Source organism: Ornithorhynchus anatinus, chromosome X2 (assembly GCF_004115215.2).
Source record: "Ornithorhynchus anatinus isolate Pmale09 chromosome X2, mOrnAna1.pri.v4, whole genome shotgun sequence".
Taxonomy (NCBI): domain Eukaryota; kingdom Metazoa; phylum Chordata; class Mammalia; order Monotremata; family Ornithorhynchidae; genus Ornithorhynchus; species Ornithorhynchus anatinus.
Window position 1 is genome coordinate 2,271,937 of NC_041750.1, and position 16,905 is coordinate 2,288,841.

The window sequence follows — 16,905 nt, forward strand, 5'->3', positions numbered from 1 at the left end:
AGCCCCACGTGGGACGCTTAGAAGAGTGCTGGGAACATAGTGAGCGCTTAACAGATACCATCGTTATTGTTATTATTATTAATAATAATCAATCCCTGCTCCGCCACTTGTCAGCCGAGTGACTTTGGGCTAGCGGCTTCACTTCTCTGTGCCCCGGTTCCCTCGTCTGTCAAATGGGGATGAAGACGGCGAGCTCCACGTGGGACGACCCGACGACCCGGTATCTGCCCCAGCGCTTAGAACAGCGCCGGCCACATAGTGAGCGCTTAACCAAGACCGTGGTTATCGTGGCGGTTGTTCTTAATAGGTACGACTGAAGGAGTGAATGGAGCGGGAGGTCCCGGGGCTGGGCGGGCATCTCCAGGGGCGAGGATGGCCGGGGTCCCTGGCCGAGGGGGCGTGCCCGGGGTGGCCTGGGGGCGCGATCGGCCCCCGGGGGGGCGGGACCGGGGCCAGGAGGGGGCGGGGCCGGGCGAGGAGGGGGCGGGGCCCGGATCCCCGCTATAAATAGGCGCAGATCTGCGGCTCCCGCCTCCAACCTCGCACGGCGCCCGGGACCGGCCTCGGGGAGTCTCCGGTGCTCGGCCTGCCTGGCTCCCGGACGACAGGGAAGGGCCGGGCCGAGAGGCGAAGGACGGGCCGCCGGATTAGCACAGACCACCGGGCATCGACCTGGTGCCCAGGTGGGGGGCCGCCCCTTCCCCCTCCCGCCCCCTGGATTTTATCGGCTCCCTGCGCCCGCCGTGGGCCCGCCACCATGAGGCTTCCCTCGCTCGCTGCGCACTTCCTCCTGGCTGCAGGTGAGATGTTCGGGATTTTTCTGATTACCGATACGATGCGGGGCTCGAGGACCCTCGCCCAGAGCGCGGACAAGTGGGTGTTGGTCGCCGGGGGCCTCCCCTCGACCCCACCGTGGACCAAGGGGGGGTCCCGGCTGTCCCGCACCCACCCCCCACCCCCAGGGGCCACGTGCTCCCCCGAAACTTCCCGCCCACCCGGCCGCGCACCTGTCCTGAGCGGGAGGGCCTTGGGCGTCCGGGAGGAGGTCGTCGTCGAGGTGGTCTAACGGTTGCCCCCCGTCCTTCCTTCCTTCCCCCCTCCACCCCCCCACTCCCGCACGGCCGCAGTGTGCTTGGTGCCGGTGGACGGCGAGGCCCAGGACCTCCCGGCGGCGGGGCCGCTGCCCACCGCATCCCCGGACCGGCCCGGACAGCACGGCCAGCCTGAGGACCGGACGGCCGCGGGGGGCCCGGCCCCGGGGCTGGACCACCCCACCCTTCCCAGAGGTAGGTGCGCATCTCCGGCCGCCCTCGCCCCCCCTCGGGGGCAATCTGGGGGTCGAGTCTCTCGGGAACCCCAGACCTCCGCACCCCCCAGACCTCTTTGGGGGACAAGGGCCAGGGAGCCTAGCCCCGTCCCTGCCAATTAATAACGATGACGGTGGTCTTTGTTGAGCGCTTACTACGTACCAACCACCGTTCTAAGCGCTGGGGTCGATACAAGGTGATGGGGTTGGACACGGTCCCTGTCCCACTTGGGGGCTCCCGGTCTCAATCCCCCTCTTGCAGATGAGCTGAGGCCCAGGGAAGTGACTTGCCCAAGGTCACAGGGCAGACGAGCGAAGGGGCCGGGATTAGAACCCACGACCTCGGACTCCCAAGCCCGGGCTCTTGCCACTAGTCCAGGCGCAGCTCCGGCCCGGGGTGGACAGGGGTCTTGGGCTGAGAGGGTGGCGAGGGAGTGGCTGGAGGGGGTCCCCGGGGGACCCCCCCCCCCCCAGGAACCGGAGCTCCAGCCGGGCCGGGAAATGCTTTCTGTCCACCACGAGGGGGCAACGCGCGAGCAGCCAAGCCCCCAGGGGGACGGAGGCCAAGAGCCCCTTGGCCGAGGGTCCGGCCCTGCCCTGCCCTGCCCTGCCCTGCCCTGCCCTGCCCTGCCCTGCCCTGCCCTCCCAGGTGGGGATGGAAGAGGTCCATCCTCCCACCCTCCAGCCCTTCTCCCTTCCCCCGGCCCCATGAGGGCTCTCGAGGCTGCGGCCGGACAGGGATCCGGAGAAGGCCCGAGGTGGGAAACGGGCCGAGAGCCGGCCGGTCGTCTGCAGCCCCCGGTCCCCCCGGCGTCCTCCTCTCTGAGCCCCGGTCGCTATCCGCTTCCCTCTTCCCATTCCCCACCCCTTGGGCGGTTGGGGTTCTCCCTGGCTCGGGGGTGACTCACTCCCTCCCCACCCACACAGGGCTGGCTGCACCTCATACCTCTGCAGGTTTGAGTCACGGTGCCCTCTCCCCTGGGGTGGGGATTCTGGATCCGCTCCCCTGCCCAGCTTTCCCATCCCAGCTTGGTTTTCCTTGGCTGGCCTAGCACCCCCTGCTCCGGAGGCTCCTCTGATGTCCTCCCCCTCCCCGCCCCCGGGTGGCCTCTCGGTCTGGGCCCGCAGAGGCCTTGCCCCGTGCTGACCCCTGGGACCGCTCCTCTGGGGGCAGATGATAGAGTGAATGCTTTAAGCGCTCACTATGTACCACACACTGTACTGAGCGAGGGATAGATGGAGGTTAGTCGGGTCAGATCCAGTCCCTGTCCCACGTGGGGTCCGTGGTCTGAGGGAGGGTGAAGAGGTATTGATTCCTTATCTCGCAGATGGAGGAAACTGGGGCACTGATGAGTCGAGTGACTTGTCCGAGGTCACACAGCTAGCCAATGGCAGAGACGGGTGACCTCTGACTTTCAGCCCGTTCTCTTCCGCTAGGCCAAGCCGCCTCTCCAAGGGTGCTAATGCCCACCCCGTCTCCCCACTTTCCAGTTTGGGAGTATTGGACCGGCGCCCCGTGTTCCTAGTTTTTCTTTCCTCCCCAACAGCTCTCGGGACTGGACTCCCAGCCTCTCCCCCAGATCTCCGAGCAGGGCCAGAAGAATCCCCTAGATTTCTCTCCTCCCCTCACACCTGGGTCCACACTGAAACCTTGACGCTTTTGATACCAATTCTACCATCTTCTCGTCTGCCTAGAGGGGACCTCGGTAGGTGGAGAGGCAGCAGGGAAGATAATTTGCTCTTCCCAGGTATTTGCGGTCCAAAGCATGGGTAGAGCCAAAGCTGTGTATGTATATTTGTTGCTATCTCTTCCAGGAGCCTGGGGTGGTGCCATTCCATCCTTACAAACACCCTCTCCCCCCCACCCCCGACGCTTCCGTCATTTTCCACGTCTCTGCCTCTTGTACACACTGTACCTCCCAGTGCCGGCGACCTATAAATAGCATCATTTAGGGGAGAAGCCGGAAAAATCGCTGAGCACATCGGGAGGCAGGAAAATGGCACTGGGAGGGAGAGGATGGGAAAATGGCAAAATATTTTCCTTGAAATTAATAAGGCAAAATCCCTACCAGAGACAGCCGCCTCGCACCCAGGCTCTCTCGCTTCGTCTCTGGGAGCACCGGCTGAGGGGAGACCCCATTCCTATTAGAGAATCAATCAATAGTATTTTGGGGGAGCCTAATGAGTGCTCCATGCTAAATGCTGGAAAAGGGCACTCTCGAGGGATGCAGAGCATTGCTTAGGATAGCATATTAGAGTTAGTAAGCACAATCCATCCCCTCAGTGTCTTGTGTGCAGACCTCCGCCCTGAGTGCTTGGGAGTTCACAACAGTTAGTAGCGACGATCGCTGTCCTCAAGGAGTAGTTAGTCTAAGGAGCATCCAGGCTACAGCCGTTTGGGGCTTGGTTCCTTTTCTCTTTGAGGAAGAATTCCCCTCTGCCCCCCTTGCTGCTCCCTCCTCCCATTCCTCCAATCATTACTGGTACTTTCTCCCTGGAAGTGGGTCATCACGTACTCCACCGGAAAACCAGGCCGCCGGGCCAAAATAGCACTGACGCCTGTGCCGGATTCCCGGGAGGGGAGAGGGGGCCGTGCTGGCTCAGTAGCCCCGGTGCAGTTGCCGTCAGCCCGGATGTGAGGCCCGTGGGTGGGGAGGGCGATTCTCGGTGGTGCCTGTCCTAGTGACCCTCTTCTAGTCTCCATTTCCTCTTGTAAGGTGTGTGTCTATGTGCTAAGCGCTAGAATAGAGATAAGTTCATCAGACGAATTGATATCATTTATTGAGCACCCACTGTCTGTGGAGCACTGTGCTAAGCCCTTGGGAGGAACATCAGAAGACCCCAATCCTTGACCACAAGGAGCACACAATCTAGCTGGACGAGACTGGCGCGGCTGATTGGACAGAGTCTCAGCCAAGTTAGGTAACTTGTCCCAATCACACAAGGGCAGTGGACTAGAACCCCGGTCCTCGGACCTTTGCACTTTCAACAGACCGCCTGCCCCTCTTTGAGTTTCCGCTAAAGAAAGCTGGGATTTTAAATTATTTTAGTGATTGACATAACCTCTGCCACCCCATCTCATGAGGAGTGACCTGGGATTAACCTTCTGATAGGGCCAAGAATGAAGTGGAGTGAGGGTGTGGGGTCAGGGATATCACCTCGTCTTTTCAGAAAACTGATCGTCCCCCCATTCTCTTTCCTCTCTGTAGTCGCTTTCTCTTCCAAGCCACAAGCTCTGGTGCACCCCAGGCCAAAGCGGAAATGGAGAGGGAGGAAGAAAAACCAAGGGCTGGGAAGGAAGAGAGACCCCTGCCTGCGCAAATTCAAGGACTTCTGCATCACGGCGAGTGCAAATACGTCAAAAAGCTGAAACCCCCTCTTGCGTTGTAGGTAGCACCCCCGATTTCAGGGGGAAACTCGTCACCACTGTTCCTTAAATTTGATTATCTCCTAGTGAACTTCCACTCAGGGCGGAAGTGGGGAGGAGGGAGTTATTTTGAGACCGGATGGGCTCCCTATTTTGATGCAACTTCCTGTGTTGGGCTTGGTGGGGGGCTATCTCAGTGACGTCCTTAACATTTTTGTAATTGTTCATAATGGTCCAGAAATGAATGGGTTTGGCTAGTGAAGCTGGAGCCAAGGACCTGTTTGCATTTCTATTTCCCCTCTCCTCCCATCACTACTTCCTCCGTATAAGAAGCTGAAGGCAATATTGGGGTTCTCCAAGCATTAATGAGCACCTTAACTGGAGGCATGGTGGAGGGAGCAGGGGGATCTGGGAGAAGTGACAGTCAATCAGCGGTATTTACTGAGCACTTAGTATGCTGCAGAGCACCGTACTAAGCATTTGGTGAGAGGACAACAGAATCAGCGGATCCGTTCCCTGCCCATAAGGAGCTGACAGTCTCAAGGACTAGTCTAGATTCTCCTCTGGAGCTCCACCCAGCTGGTAATCTCCGGAGACCCTGGCTAGACACGAGCCGACCTCGCCCGCCTCCTCCTCTTCCCACCCCCTTCACTCCCTCCTGGCGCTGTCTGGAGCAGCTCTGATCTTGGCAGCCCCACAGAGAGAAACCGCGATGCCAAACTGCTCAGAGTGGCGGGGTGGGAATAATGCCTCCAGTGTCCCCGAAGCAAACTGGCATTTCTGCAACATCAGGCAGAAAACTGTCTCCCTTCATGGGACCACGAAGTCTGGGGGTGGGGGAAAGGGAAAGAGGCACCCTGGGCGTCAATGGAGGAAGTTCTCCCCCCCTTCCCACCCTCGGTCTCTGTCTTGAGAGAGGGACAGAGGCAGAGGAAAAAATGAAACCTCTCCCTGCACGAGTGATAGGCGGATGCCCTCCACCCCATCTCCTGGGACTGCAGCAATCTGGAAAATTCTGCTTTCTCACTATTCCCCACTTCTCTGCCAGCTCTTGGCATTTGGTTGAACTGGTGAGCTCCGATCTCTCTTTGCCACCAGTCACCACTAGACTGTAAGCTCCTTGGGGTCAGGGATCGTGTCTGATAATAATAATTATGCTACTTGTTAAACTCTTACTGTATGCCAAGCACTGTTCTAAGCACTGGGCTAGATACAAGTTAGGTTGGACACGATCCCTGTCCCACACAGGGCTCATGCTCTAAATCCCTATTTTACAGATGAGGTAACTGAGGCCCAGAGAAGTGAAGTGACTTCCCAAGGTCACACAGCAGACCTGTGGGGTAGCTGGGATTAGAACCCATGACCTTTTGACTCCCAGACCCGTGTTCTATCCACTAAGCCTCACTGCTTCTCCAACAGTCTCCCAAGTCTGTATTGTAGTCTCCCAGGTCTTCCCTCAAGCCCAGCAAGTACTCCATAAATACCACTGATGGGTTGATCTGCTGGGAGAAATGGTGGCGGTGGGAGATGAACCAGCATCAGTGGGGAGAATTCCAAAACTTTGTTGTCCTCTGTGGGGCTGGAGCCTGGGCAGAGAGACCTTAAAAAAAAACAAACCCTGCCTTGCTTGGGTGGCGGCAGGAGCAATGGGGGCTGCTGGCCAAGAATCTGTTCCAGCCTCTCCCCTGTCGGCTAAACTGGGCCCATGCAGAGAACTGGGTGGGTGGGAGTCTGTTAAGATCTTGCTGGCTCCCTCCCCGCTGGGTTAGAGCTGGTGGGCTTGAAAATAAGAGCACTTCTGTCCCTTTTAAGGGAGAAAACGGGACACCTCCTTCTCTCCCCACCATCCCCCAGCTCTGAGGCCCCAGGCCGTACTCAGAGCAGAGACCTTAAGGCCTATGGGGCCTCTTGCCCATTAGCATCCAGTTTGTAGCAGTAACTGGTGTGATGAGTCAGTCAGAGCACAGTGTTAAGCATTTAGGGAGAGAACAATATTCAATCCTTTATTGAGAGCCTACTGGACTAAGAGCTTAGGGAGAGAACAGCAAGGTTAGAAGATATGATTCCTGCCCTCAAGGTCCTGACTATCTAGCAGGAGAAATGGGCGGAATTAGTTTTCAGAAAAACCGATATGAAGATAAGTGAGTTCTTAGTAAGGCACGACCTCTGCCCTCAAGGAATTTACAACCAAACCCCTTGGCTCCCAGGATAGTGTGAGAGAGGGTTCTGGGCCAGGGGAATTGGGGCTGGGGTCTTGGAGAATAGATCCAGAGGTTGCTCTGGTCCTCCCGTCACGTCACCTTCTCTGCCCCAGGGACGAATGTGGTTGCTGAGGGGGGTAGGGTCAGGGTTGTGGTGACCGTGTGGCCAGCTGACGCCCGGAACTAAATCCCCACAGTTGCCGGCCACAGGAAACTTGTGCTGGGTCAGGATCCTGAGGTTGGCCCTTTGGGGTTCAGAGGATCCCATGTGGGATGGCTGCTGACGTGAGACTACACCAAAGATGAAAGATGAACTAAGGGAGTTTAAACTGAGGGGTGCATTCTTTTTGTTTTGCTTTAATAATTCATAATATTAAATGCTTACTATATGCCAAGCACTGTTCTAAGCACTGGGGTAGATAGAAGTTAATCAGGTTGGACCCAGGCCCCATCCCACATGGGGCTCACACTCTTAATCCCCATTTTGCAGATGAAGTAACTGAAGCCCAAAGAAGTGAAGTGACTTGCCTAAGGTCACACAGCAGACAAGTAGCAGAGCCGGATTTAGAACCCGAGTCCTTCTGACTCCCAGACCCATGTTCTATCCTCTAGGCCCAGCTGCTTTTTTTGTTTCTGACTCCTCACGCGGCCGGTTCTGCTCTCCTTTCTCAACTTCCCCGTGGCCTCCTGAACCTTCCAAGGGCCTACTTCCTTTCCCAGCCCTCTGAGGGTTGCTGGCTTGGCCCGAGAGGACCCACCCCAAGGCGGGGACCTTGTGTAGGGGGTGGTGCACTCTCGAAACCCCACACAACGTGGCCCGGGTAGAATGACAGCCCTGGAGGGTGACGTGGCCGCCGGAATGTGCAGAGCTTAGAGGAGGGCTGACGCGGGGCGGGACACTCGAGCTGGTGTATATTAAGCTGTTTGCATTATTATCCTTTTGACTCAAGGCAAGGGGGATTTATGTAACTGAATCTCATGGCTCTGAGGCTGGTTTTATTTCCATCTTGTGAGTAAACTACCTGAGGGATATTGCTGGTGGGAGAAATTGGGCCTGAAGCGAAGAGTGAATCCATCTACCTGCTCATTTTGTTGCATCGTATGCTCCCAAATGCTTAGTACAGTGCTCTGCACGTCAGACAGAGGCTCTAGGGCACTTGGAGGAATGCAGTTGCCCTCATGGACCCCCCCATCCCCATGGTTGGGGATGAAAAGTGAGGGGTGTTGGATAGCCCGTGCTGGGTTCCTGGTGGAGAATCAGGGATGGAAAGGAGAGTCAGGGGTGTTGGATGGTCCATGGTGGATCACTGGGGCAGAATCAGAGATGGAGAGGGGAGAGTCAGGGGTGTGGGATGGTCCATGCTGGCTCACTGCAGGAGAATCAAGGGAGTTGAAGGGTCTGTGCTGGGTCACTGGGGAAGTCTCATGGGTGTTTGATGTTCATGAGAAGATTCAGGAACGGAGAGGGGAGAGTCAGGGGTGTTGGATATTCTATTCCTAATCATGAGGGAGGGTGTACAAGAGGACAACCAGCACATGGTTCTTCCAAGGGTCCTGTTGCCCCTGTTGGGGGGGCAGATTTCTGGGCTGACTGGAAAATGGGGCTGACCTAAGAATGAGATTGCTTGCCATCTGATATTCTTGAGATGCCTTCTTTAAATGTTTTGTCCTGTGAGACTCAGACCTTGCTTATCTTGGTTTTCTTTAATCAAGACAGTATGGGCTATCTTAGGGGTCTAGGGCCCTGAGGACTTAGTAGGAATACCTCGTAATGGTCATTTTGCTCCAATAATAATCATCGTGGTATTTAAGCACTTACTACGTGCCAAGTACTGAGCACTGAGACAGAAACAAGATAAGCAGGTCAGACACAGTCCCTTTCCTACAAAGGGCTTACAGTCTAAGTTGCAGGGAGAAGAGAGAGCAAATCCCCCCTTTTACAGATGAAGAAACTGAGTCACACAGAGACGCTTAGCGATTTGCCAGAGGTCCCACCACAGGCAAGCGGCAGAGCTGGGATTAGAATCAAAGCCCTTCTGAATCCCAGCCTCCTGCTCTATCGTTTAGGCCACGGCTGTTCCTCAAAAAGCTCTGCACCGGGCAGATCTGGGAGTGACCAGTTGAAACCGGAGTGGGGATAAGGCTCTCCGGGTTCAAAGGTCTCCTGCTGACAGAAAAACAGCTGGTTCTTCTGTACTTTAGTTCTGGTCTGCCCTAGGGGAAGTTGGGAATAGATGAGGAAAGCTCAAGCAAAAATGACTCCTGGCAGAGTAAGAGACCTATAAATAGGTTGTGTTGGGGGTTGGAAGCTGAAGGCGTAGGGGAACCAGGGAGGGTACTGAGTGGGGCTGGTGTAAGGGGAAACAGGTGGGATTCGGATCGGCTGAACAATGCGAGTTCCTCTCTTGGGTTCATTCACAAACTACTAATGTTTTCGCAATAATCAGCTCCCTTGGGGAGCACCACAACCACACGTGGACTAAATCCAACCCAAACTGCAGGGTCAGCATTGAAGGTGTTTATTTAAACTCCTAAGATCCCTCCCGTCTCTCTGCCTCCCTCCACCTCCCCAGATCTGCTGTCATGTCGAAGTCCCCGCAACTCTTGTCCCTGAAAGTAGCTTGAGGAGTTGGGATGGAAGAAACATTTTTCCTTCTTGCCCGGGGGTCAGGGGAGTGAGTTAAGGGGGTGTCCTCTGAAATATTTTGTCCTCTGAAATATTGCCCAGTGCATCTTTCTGTTCTGGAAGGAGTGTGGCCTTATGGAAAGACACAGGAATGGGAGTCAGGAGACCCAGATTCTAATCCCAGCTCTGCCACTGGGCTGCTGTGCGACCTTGGGCAAGTCATTTAACACTGGCATTTACTAAATGACAACTGCGTATCATCCTAAGAACCTCCAGGACCTAAGAAGATCCCAGAGTCCAATGCGAAAGGATAGCCTGTGGCCTAGAACTCCATCCCTCTTCATATAAGACGGACCACCACCACCTCCACATTCAAAGCCCTACTAAAATCCCATCTCCTTCAAGAGGTCTTCCCTGACTAAGTCTTCCTTTTCCCTGACCCCCTTTCCCTTTCCCAGTCCTTTCCCTTTCATTGTGGTCAGGGAATATGTCAGTTTAGGGTTATATTGCACTCTCCCAAGCAGTCAGCACACTGCTCTGCACATAGTAAGCACTCAGTAAATATGACTGAATGAATGAAAGCGCTCAAAAGTCACCACTTCACTTATGTACATATCTGTAACTTATTTTGCTGTCCATTTCCCCTCTCTTATCTGTGAACTTCCTGCGGGCAGGGAACGTGTCTACCAACTGTATTGTATTGACATCGCCCGAGCTCTCAGAACAGAACAGTGCTCTGCATATAGTAAGCGCTCAATAGATACCGCTGATCGACTGATTGGTGCGAGCTACGCTGCTGGACACAGCGGTGCGGGTGGAAACAGGTGTCTGGGGGTAGGAGGTGGGTGTCCTTTCTCTTGCTGGGGGGAAAGTTGTTAATGTGACCTGTTCTGCTTTCAAACCAGTTGCCAACAAGGATACCATGGGGAGAGGTGCCACGGGCTGATCCTGCCGGTGGAAAATCGCTTGTACGGCTACGATCACACCACGGCCCTGGCGGTGGTGGCCGTGGTGCTGTCTTCGGTCTGCCTCCTTATCATTGCCGGACTGCTCATGTTTCGGTGAGTTCCTGGGCCGGATCCAGGTAGCATTCGGCGCCGGGGTGTGTGCTCTCCTCGGAGGGATAGGCTTGCTTAAATTGCCTGTGGGCCCCGGGAGGAAAATTCCTCCTTCATAACCATCACCCTTGGCCTCTGGCACCAGCTCAGGTTGGGTGATTCAGCTTGGCACCTCGGGCTCCTGCCCTGTGTGAGATAAAAGAAGAAATCTGGTTTTGCTGTTTGGGGAGGGACATGAGTGAAGGGGACGGGGGAGGGCAGTGCCAGGAGGTGAGCTCAAAGCCTGCTTTCCTTCACAAAGAGTTTCCTTTGGCCTTTTATGTCTCCTAGTCAATGCCCAAAGCTAATGTCCTGCAAATTCAGCTGGCCTCTCCACAGAGCCTTCTGGGGAAGTAGTTTTGGGGAGGAGGAGGTGGGGGTCTAGATGCAGGCAGGGGTACAAGGATTATGCTTCCTGGGAAATTCTCATCTGCTCCCTGTGCTTCAGTTTCCCTATCTGCCAATGGAGATAACAGAAGAGATTACAGTCCCTTGAGAGGAGCAGGATGAAGTCTTCAGAAATTTTGAGAGATAGAGGAACCATTGGTCATGAATCCTGCTGTCTTTCCCCCTTCCCCAGGTATCATAAAAGAGGAGTTTATGATGTAGAAAATGAAGAGAAAACGAAACTGGGGATTCCTTCTGCCCATTGATGGAAATCCGGAATGTTCAAGGTAACCACCAACCAATCCAGGGCACTTACTGGATTCCTGCTGTGGGTAGAGCACTGTACTGGGAGCTTACTTTGGACAGAGCATGGTAGTGGGGACTTAGCAGAGGGGTAAACCTAGCCATAAATTCAGGATAACCTCCACCCTGCCCTACCTACAACCCAGACAGCTGCTCCAACCTCCTTTACAGAAGCCAGAGAAGGGAAGGCCTCCTGGAGGAGCTGTGCCTTCAATAAGACTTTGAAGTGTGGAAGAGTCATTGCATGTCAGATATGAAGAGGGAGTGTGTTCCAATCCAGAGGCAGAACTTGGGGAGAGATAGACGAGATACCAGTGATGGATGAAGCGTTGGAGAGCGGTGGGTAGAGATATGCAGCAGCTTCTTTCCGTTTGACCCACCATTTTCCTTTAGGCATCTGAACCCGTCCCTCTAGGCCCAGGGCAGTACTGGACTCAGGAGCCATGAGGAATGAAAGTCGTTTGTCTTGTGTTTCAGGATTGGCCGGGCCTCGCTACCTCTGGGACGTCCAAGGATGACTATTGCACATTATGCATCTCGGGCATATTTCAGAGCGGCCCACGGAGACGCCTCGATTCCGGGCTGATGACAAGACCGGGCCCCCAAAAGTTTCCACCTCAGAGCTTGAACGGGACAAACCATTTGGCCGAATAGACTCTGGAAGGGAAAGAGAACACTTTCGTCTTTGTTTCCTGTAAAAGTTGGTTCAGACATTCACTCTCTGGTTTTTAAAATACCAGTTAATTCCACGTGCTCAAAGGACTCTGAAGAAGGAAAGATAGGCTGGCTTTGTATTTTTTCTTTTTTTATGTACATACACACACACATTATATATATATATATGCATATATATATATATATGGACAAGGAGGCTACACACTCAACTAGCCTCACAGAAGTCTGCATTCAGGCCCTCTAGTTCTGTGCTTGGAGGGGAAACTGTGAAAGCTTACGAGTCCCAGGATTCCAGACTTTGAAGACTTTTCTGAGGGAAAAATAATTTAACAGATATTTTTTGTTTAAAAAAAACCTTTTTAAATTATATATTTATTTTATTCTATACATCTATTAATTTATTTAGTTTTTAACAATCTAACAATAATATTTCAAGTGCCTAGTCTGTTACTTCAGCAATTTTCCCCCTCCCTGCCCAGGTAGACTAAAGGGTTCTATACAGCAAGTAGCGACTTAGCATCTGGGAAGAGTTATGATACTGGGAGGGGTGAGGATGGAATTCTGTTGTCAGGACACTGGGACTCTAAATATGTAGCATCCACTCTATGAGTTGGAGAATGTTTTGCTCTTTATATTTTATACATTGTTTAAGTTTCAAATGCTGATTTGCATGTAACAGATTTCAGTTCTACTGCTTGTTTTCTCCCTCCCGGAGCTCAGTTAAGAGTAGTCCAGAAGGCGTTTGGTTCTCAATGAGGATAGATATCAGGTCTGTGGGCTGGGTGTGAGTGGGAGGATTCTGCATCAATACATTTCTGTTATTCCAAAAATTCATCTGGTGCTACCCTAGGCGCAGTGGAAGGGTTAGGGGAGAGTGTTTATTGATCCTCAACAGGTTTAAAAATCAAGGTGCTAGAGGTGACAATGTTGGAGTAGGATGGATTCGGACCATCTCTGAAATTCAAAGTAGAACTGGGGTCTAAATCTTGTAGTTTCTTCTTCTTTCTACTTGGCTGGGTGGGATGTGGGGGAGATCCCCAAAGAAGAATGTCGTCGTCCCCAGCCACTGCCGGGGGAGACCGGCTTTATCGTGTCACAACTATCGACGCTCTGAGGAGTTCCTGCCAACTTCTGAACTGTTACATCCTGTACTTCCAAATTCGGTTCATATTTACACTTTACCAAGCAAATAAAGATAACACCCCTTCTCCCTGGATTGTGAGTTCTGTTCCTTGAGGTGGCTGGGAAGCCACATTGAAATAGTGGAGAAGGAAGGACTCTCTAGGGTGGCCATCCATTCAGTTTTATACTGGACAGGTGTGGGGTTTTGGTTTTTTTGAATGGTATTTAAGCACTTACTATGTGCCAGGTACTGTATTAAGTGCTGGTTAGATAAAAGCTAGTCAGGTCGGTCACAGTCCCCATCCCATAGGGGACTCACAGCCTTAATCTCCATTTTACAGATGAAGGAACTGAGGCACAGAGAAATGAAGTGATTTGCCCAAGGTCACACAGCAGACAAGTGGCGGAGCCAGGATTAGCACTCACAACCTTCTCGCTCCCAGGTCCGGGCTCTAACCACTACACCACCTTAAGCACTTGTGTCCCTATCCTCCTACTCTACCATTTCCCATATCTGTAATTTATTTTAACATCCGTCTCCCCATGAAGACTGTAAACTCCTTGAGACGGGGATCGCATCCACCAACTCCATTATATTGAATTTTGCCAAGTGCTTAGTACAGTGCTCTACACACACTAAGGGCTAAATAAATCCCACTAATTGATTTTTTTTTAGAGGAAAGCAACTCCATGAACCACAGCATATTGGGTTGGCATAATCCAGGGGAATATTTTAGCAACCGTTACCCTCTTTTTTAACGGACAGTAGGATCCCGACGAGTGAACTCATTCAAACGGGAGTTTCAGTATGGGTTTGAAATACCCTTCAAACCCAACACTCCACAACTGCTGGCCCCAGGGGGTTGCTGCTTTTGCTTAGATGGCATAGTTTCCCTCCTGATTTTCCCCAGCTCATCTGTTATTCCAATTGTACTTTCCTTCTCCTGTTTCCCACTTTGTTTCCTTACGTTACTATTTCCTCCTGGCATCTGGCTTCGTCCTTTAATTATGCTTTTCTCACATCCCCTGAAGCTGATTGGGTCTCTGAGTGTCAACTTAATCGTTGGCAGTGATCCCATGAGGACTGTATGACCCTTAATTACTTACTGAGGGCTGAATACAAATTCTATTGTCCCGTACCTTATCTAAGAAGGGCCTTTACAGATCGTGCTTTCATCAGTCCTTTTGACTTCCTATCCTCCTCCTCTTCCTCTACCTTTCTTAGTGGAAAGAGAAGTACAGTGTTTGGCACATAGTAAGTGTTCCATAAATAGCACAACTGTTGCTATTGTTAGAAGAAGCCTGGGGAAATGAACTGGCCTTAAATATTTACAGAATTAATAGTGCCCAGAGCCCTGAACTTGTAAAATCCTGGGCAGGTTGGAAAGGGAAAAGTTTGCAAAAGTGTATGTCAAGTGACCCAAAATCAGTCAATCTTATTTATTGAGCACTTACTGTTTGCATACTGTACTAAATGCTTGGGAGAGTACAATACAAATGGCAGAGCAGGGATTAGAACTCAGGTCCTGTGGCTCCCAGGCCCGTGCTCTACCCACCAGCCCATGCTGCTTCTCTGTTAAGATATAGCTGTCTTTTGTATTCAAAGAAGACACCACTGATGATGAAGTTCACCTTTCAGTGCACGGTAGTTTCATTCATTCTATCGTATTGAGTGCTTACTGTGTGCAAAACACTGTACTATACGCTTGGGAGAGTACAATGTAACAATAAAACAGATTAATTTCCTGCCCACAACGAGCTTACAGGCTGGAGTTAAAGGGCCAGTGTGGGACCCACAGTCCCGAACACACTGGATGCCCAAAAAAGTTGTCTCTTGTGGTGGTGTGCTTAAATGGTTAAAACGCCTGGCACTGTTTTCTCTTTTGCCTCCTTATCTCTCTCCATATGAAATTTTGACATCAAAAGATGCTCAATACTGATAGATTGATTGATTCCTGTGACTTACATCCACATATTGTTTGGGGAGCTGGCAATCCTGCCTTTTCCACCAGGTTCTTTTTCATTTCTTGGCTTGCAAAATTCATTTTGCTACACTTGACCCATTCAGTCTCTTTTTTATGGCAGCTGTTAAAGCACTTACTACGCGCCAGGCACTATAGTAAGCCCTGGGGTAGATACAGGCTAATCAGGTTGGACCCAGTCCCTGTCCCACTTGGGGCTCACAGTCTTAATCCCCAATTTCAGATGAGATTACTGAGGCACAGAGAAGTGAAGTGACGTGACCCAAGGCTGCACAGCAGACAAGTGGTGGAGCGGAAATTAGAACTCACCTCCCTTTGGCTCCCAGGCCTGGCTTTAGCCACTGGGCCATGCTGCTTCTCTAGGATAAGTGAATGGTTTGGAGTGGAAAGGAGAGACATCTCATCCAAGTTCCAACACTCCTTGATCCTGGTGGACCGCTAGGCCCCTCTTCTTACCCTGTCTCCTCACTCTTCAACAACCTCTAGTGCCTGCCCATTCCTCTTTATCAAATAGAAACTCCCGAAGATCATCGGAGTGTCAGTCAGCTCTCTCCCCACTGTTTATCTTCATTCCTCTCCCACCCCACCCCAGTTCACATGCTCGCTACCTCTAAAGCCCGTCCTACTCACCACCTCTCGTTCTCATCTCTCTCACCACAAAACTTTGGCTCTCTCCCTCCTCCTTTCCTGAAACTCACTCCCACTTCACATCTTACAGACCACTGTTCTCCCCACATTTGAGGCTCAACTCTCGATAGCTTGATTCGATCCAGCTCTCCCCCTCCTACCTCACCTCGCTGATCTACTGCAACCCAACCCACACGCTTTGCTCCTATAATAATAATGATTGTATTACTAAGGCTTATTATTAAGTACTATGGCAGTGCTTAGTACAGTCCTTTGCACTCAGTATGCTCTCAATTAGTACAATTGATTGGTTGATTGATAATGGTATTTGTTAAGTACTTACTATGTGCCAAGCACTGAGGTTGATTCAAGATAAACAGGTAAGACAGAGTTCCTATCCCATATGGGGCTCATAGCCTAAGAAGGAGGGGGAGCCCTTTAATCATCTGATATTCCCCTGACCCTCATCCTCACAACACTTATGTACAAAGCCGTAATTTGTTTTAAACTCAGTTTTCCTCTGTAGCCTGTAAACTCCTTGTGGGCAGGGATCATATCTACCAATGCTATTGGATTAATACTAAGTGCTTAATATAATTTTCTGCACACAGTAAACTCTTAATAAGTATAATTGATTGATTGATTGATTAATCTTCATAGCCCTTCTAAAAGCACAATCCCTCCTGGAAGCCTTCCCTGATTAATCTCTCATCTCCTTATAACCACCCCTTCAACACATGGGGGTCGCCAAAAAGCTTGGGTATGCTCCCGCCTACAGTAGAATGTAGGTGCACATTTTTAAACTCTGTTACTTCCTCCTCCTTGCAATTGTTTTTAGTGTCTGTCACCCCAACTAGATTTCAACCTTTTACAGGGCAGGGTTGGTGTCTACCAATTGTCTCTCCTAAGCATGTAGTACAGCGCTCGCCCACATAGGAGCTCAATAAAGTAGCATTGATTAAATGGAATTTAAGGGCAGTAGTTCCGGGGGAAGAGAGTCTCTCCCAGCCTGGGTGCGTAGGAGACTTCCTCAAAGACAGATGGTGTGGGTGTAGGAGCCAGACAGGGAGAAGCAATTATGTCACTCTTCCATTTTTGCCAAACTCCAGTTTCTTTGCCTCCCATTTAGGTCACTGTTTTGATTTCTCTAACACAAGGCCTCCGGTGTTATTTTCTGTTGCTCGGTCTCTAGTAGTAGTATTTATTAAGCAC

At 51.9% G+C, this 16,905-nt stretch overlaps 1 protein-coding gene and 1 long non-coding RNA gene across 2 annotated transcripts; one reads left to right on the plus strand and one right to left on the minus strand.

Moving 5' to 3' along the window:
* The first annotated feature begins 547 nt into the window (after nucleotides 1–547).
* HBEGF (heparin binding EGF like growth factor) lies at nucleotides 548–13,178 on the plus strand. Its single transcript, XM_029053561.2, is given in 7 exon segments — nucleotides 548–800; nucleotides 1,128–1,286; nucleotides 4,516–4,641; nucleotides 4,644–4,692; nucleotides 10,406–10,561; nucleotides 11,178–11,271; nucleotides 11,765–13,178. Coding segments are annotated over 6 exon segments (606 nt in total). The 5' UTR covers nucleotides 548–757; the 3' UTR covers nucleotides 11,251–11,271; nucleotides 11,765–13,178.
* Nucleotides 9,399–11,765, minus strand: LOC114807468. The gene is made up of 3 exons (XR_003755530.2): nucleotides 11,600–11,765; nucleotides 10,422–10,744; nucleotides 9,399–9,529 (listed from the first exon to the last, which is right to left on the minus strand). It is a non-coding gene; the product is annotated as an uncharacterized LOC114807468 (long non-coding RNA).
* Nucleotides 13,179–16,905: the final 3,727 nt, after the last annotated feature.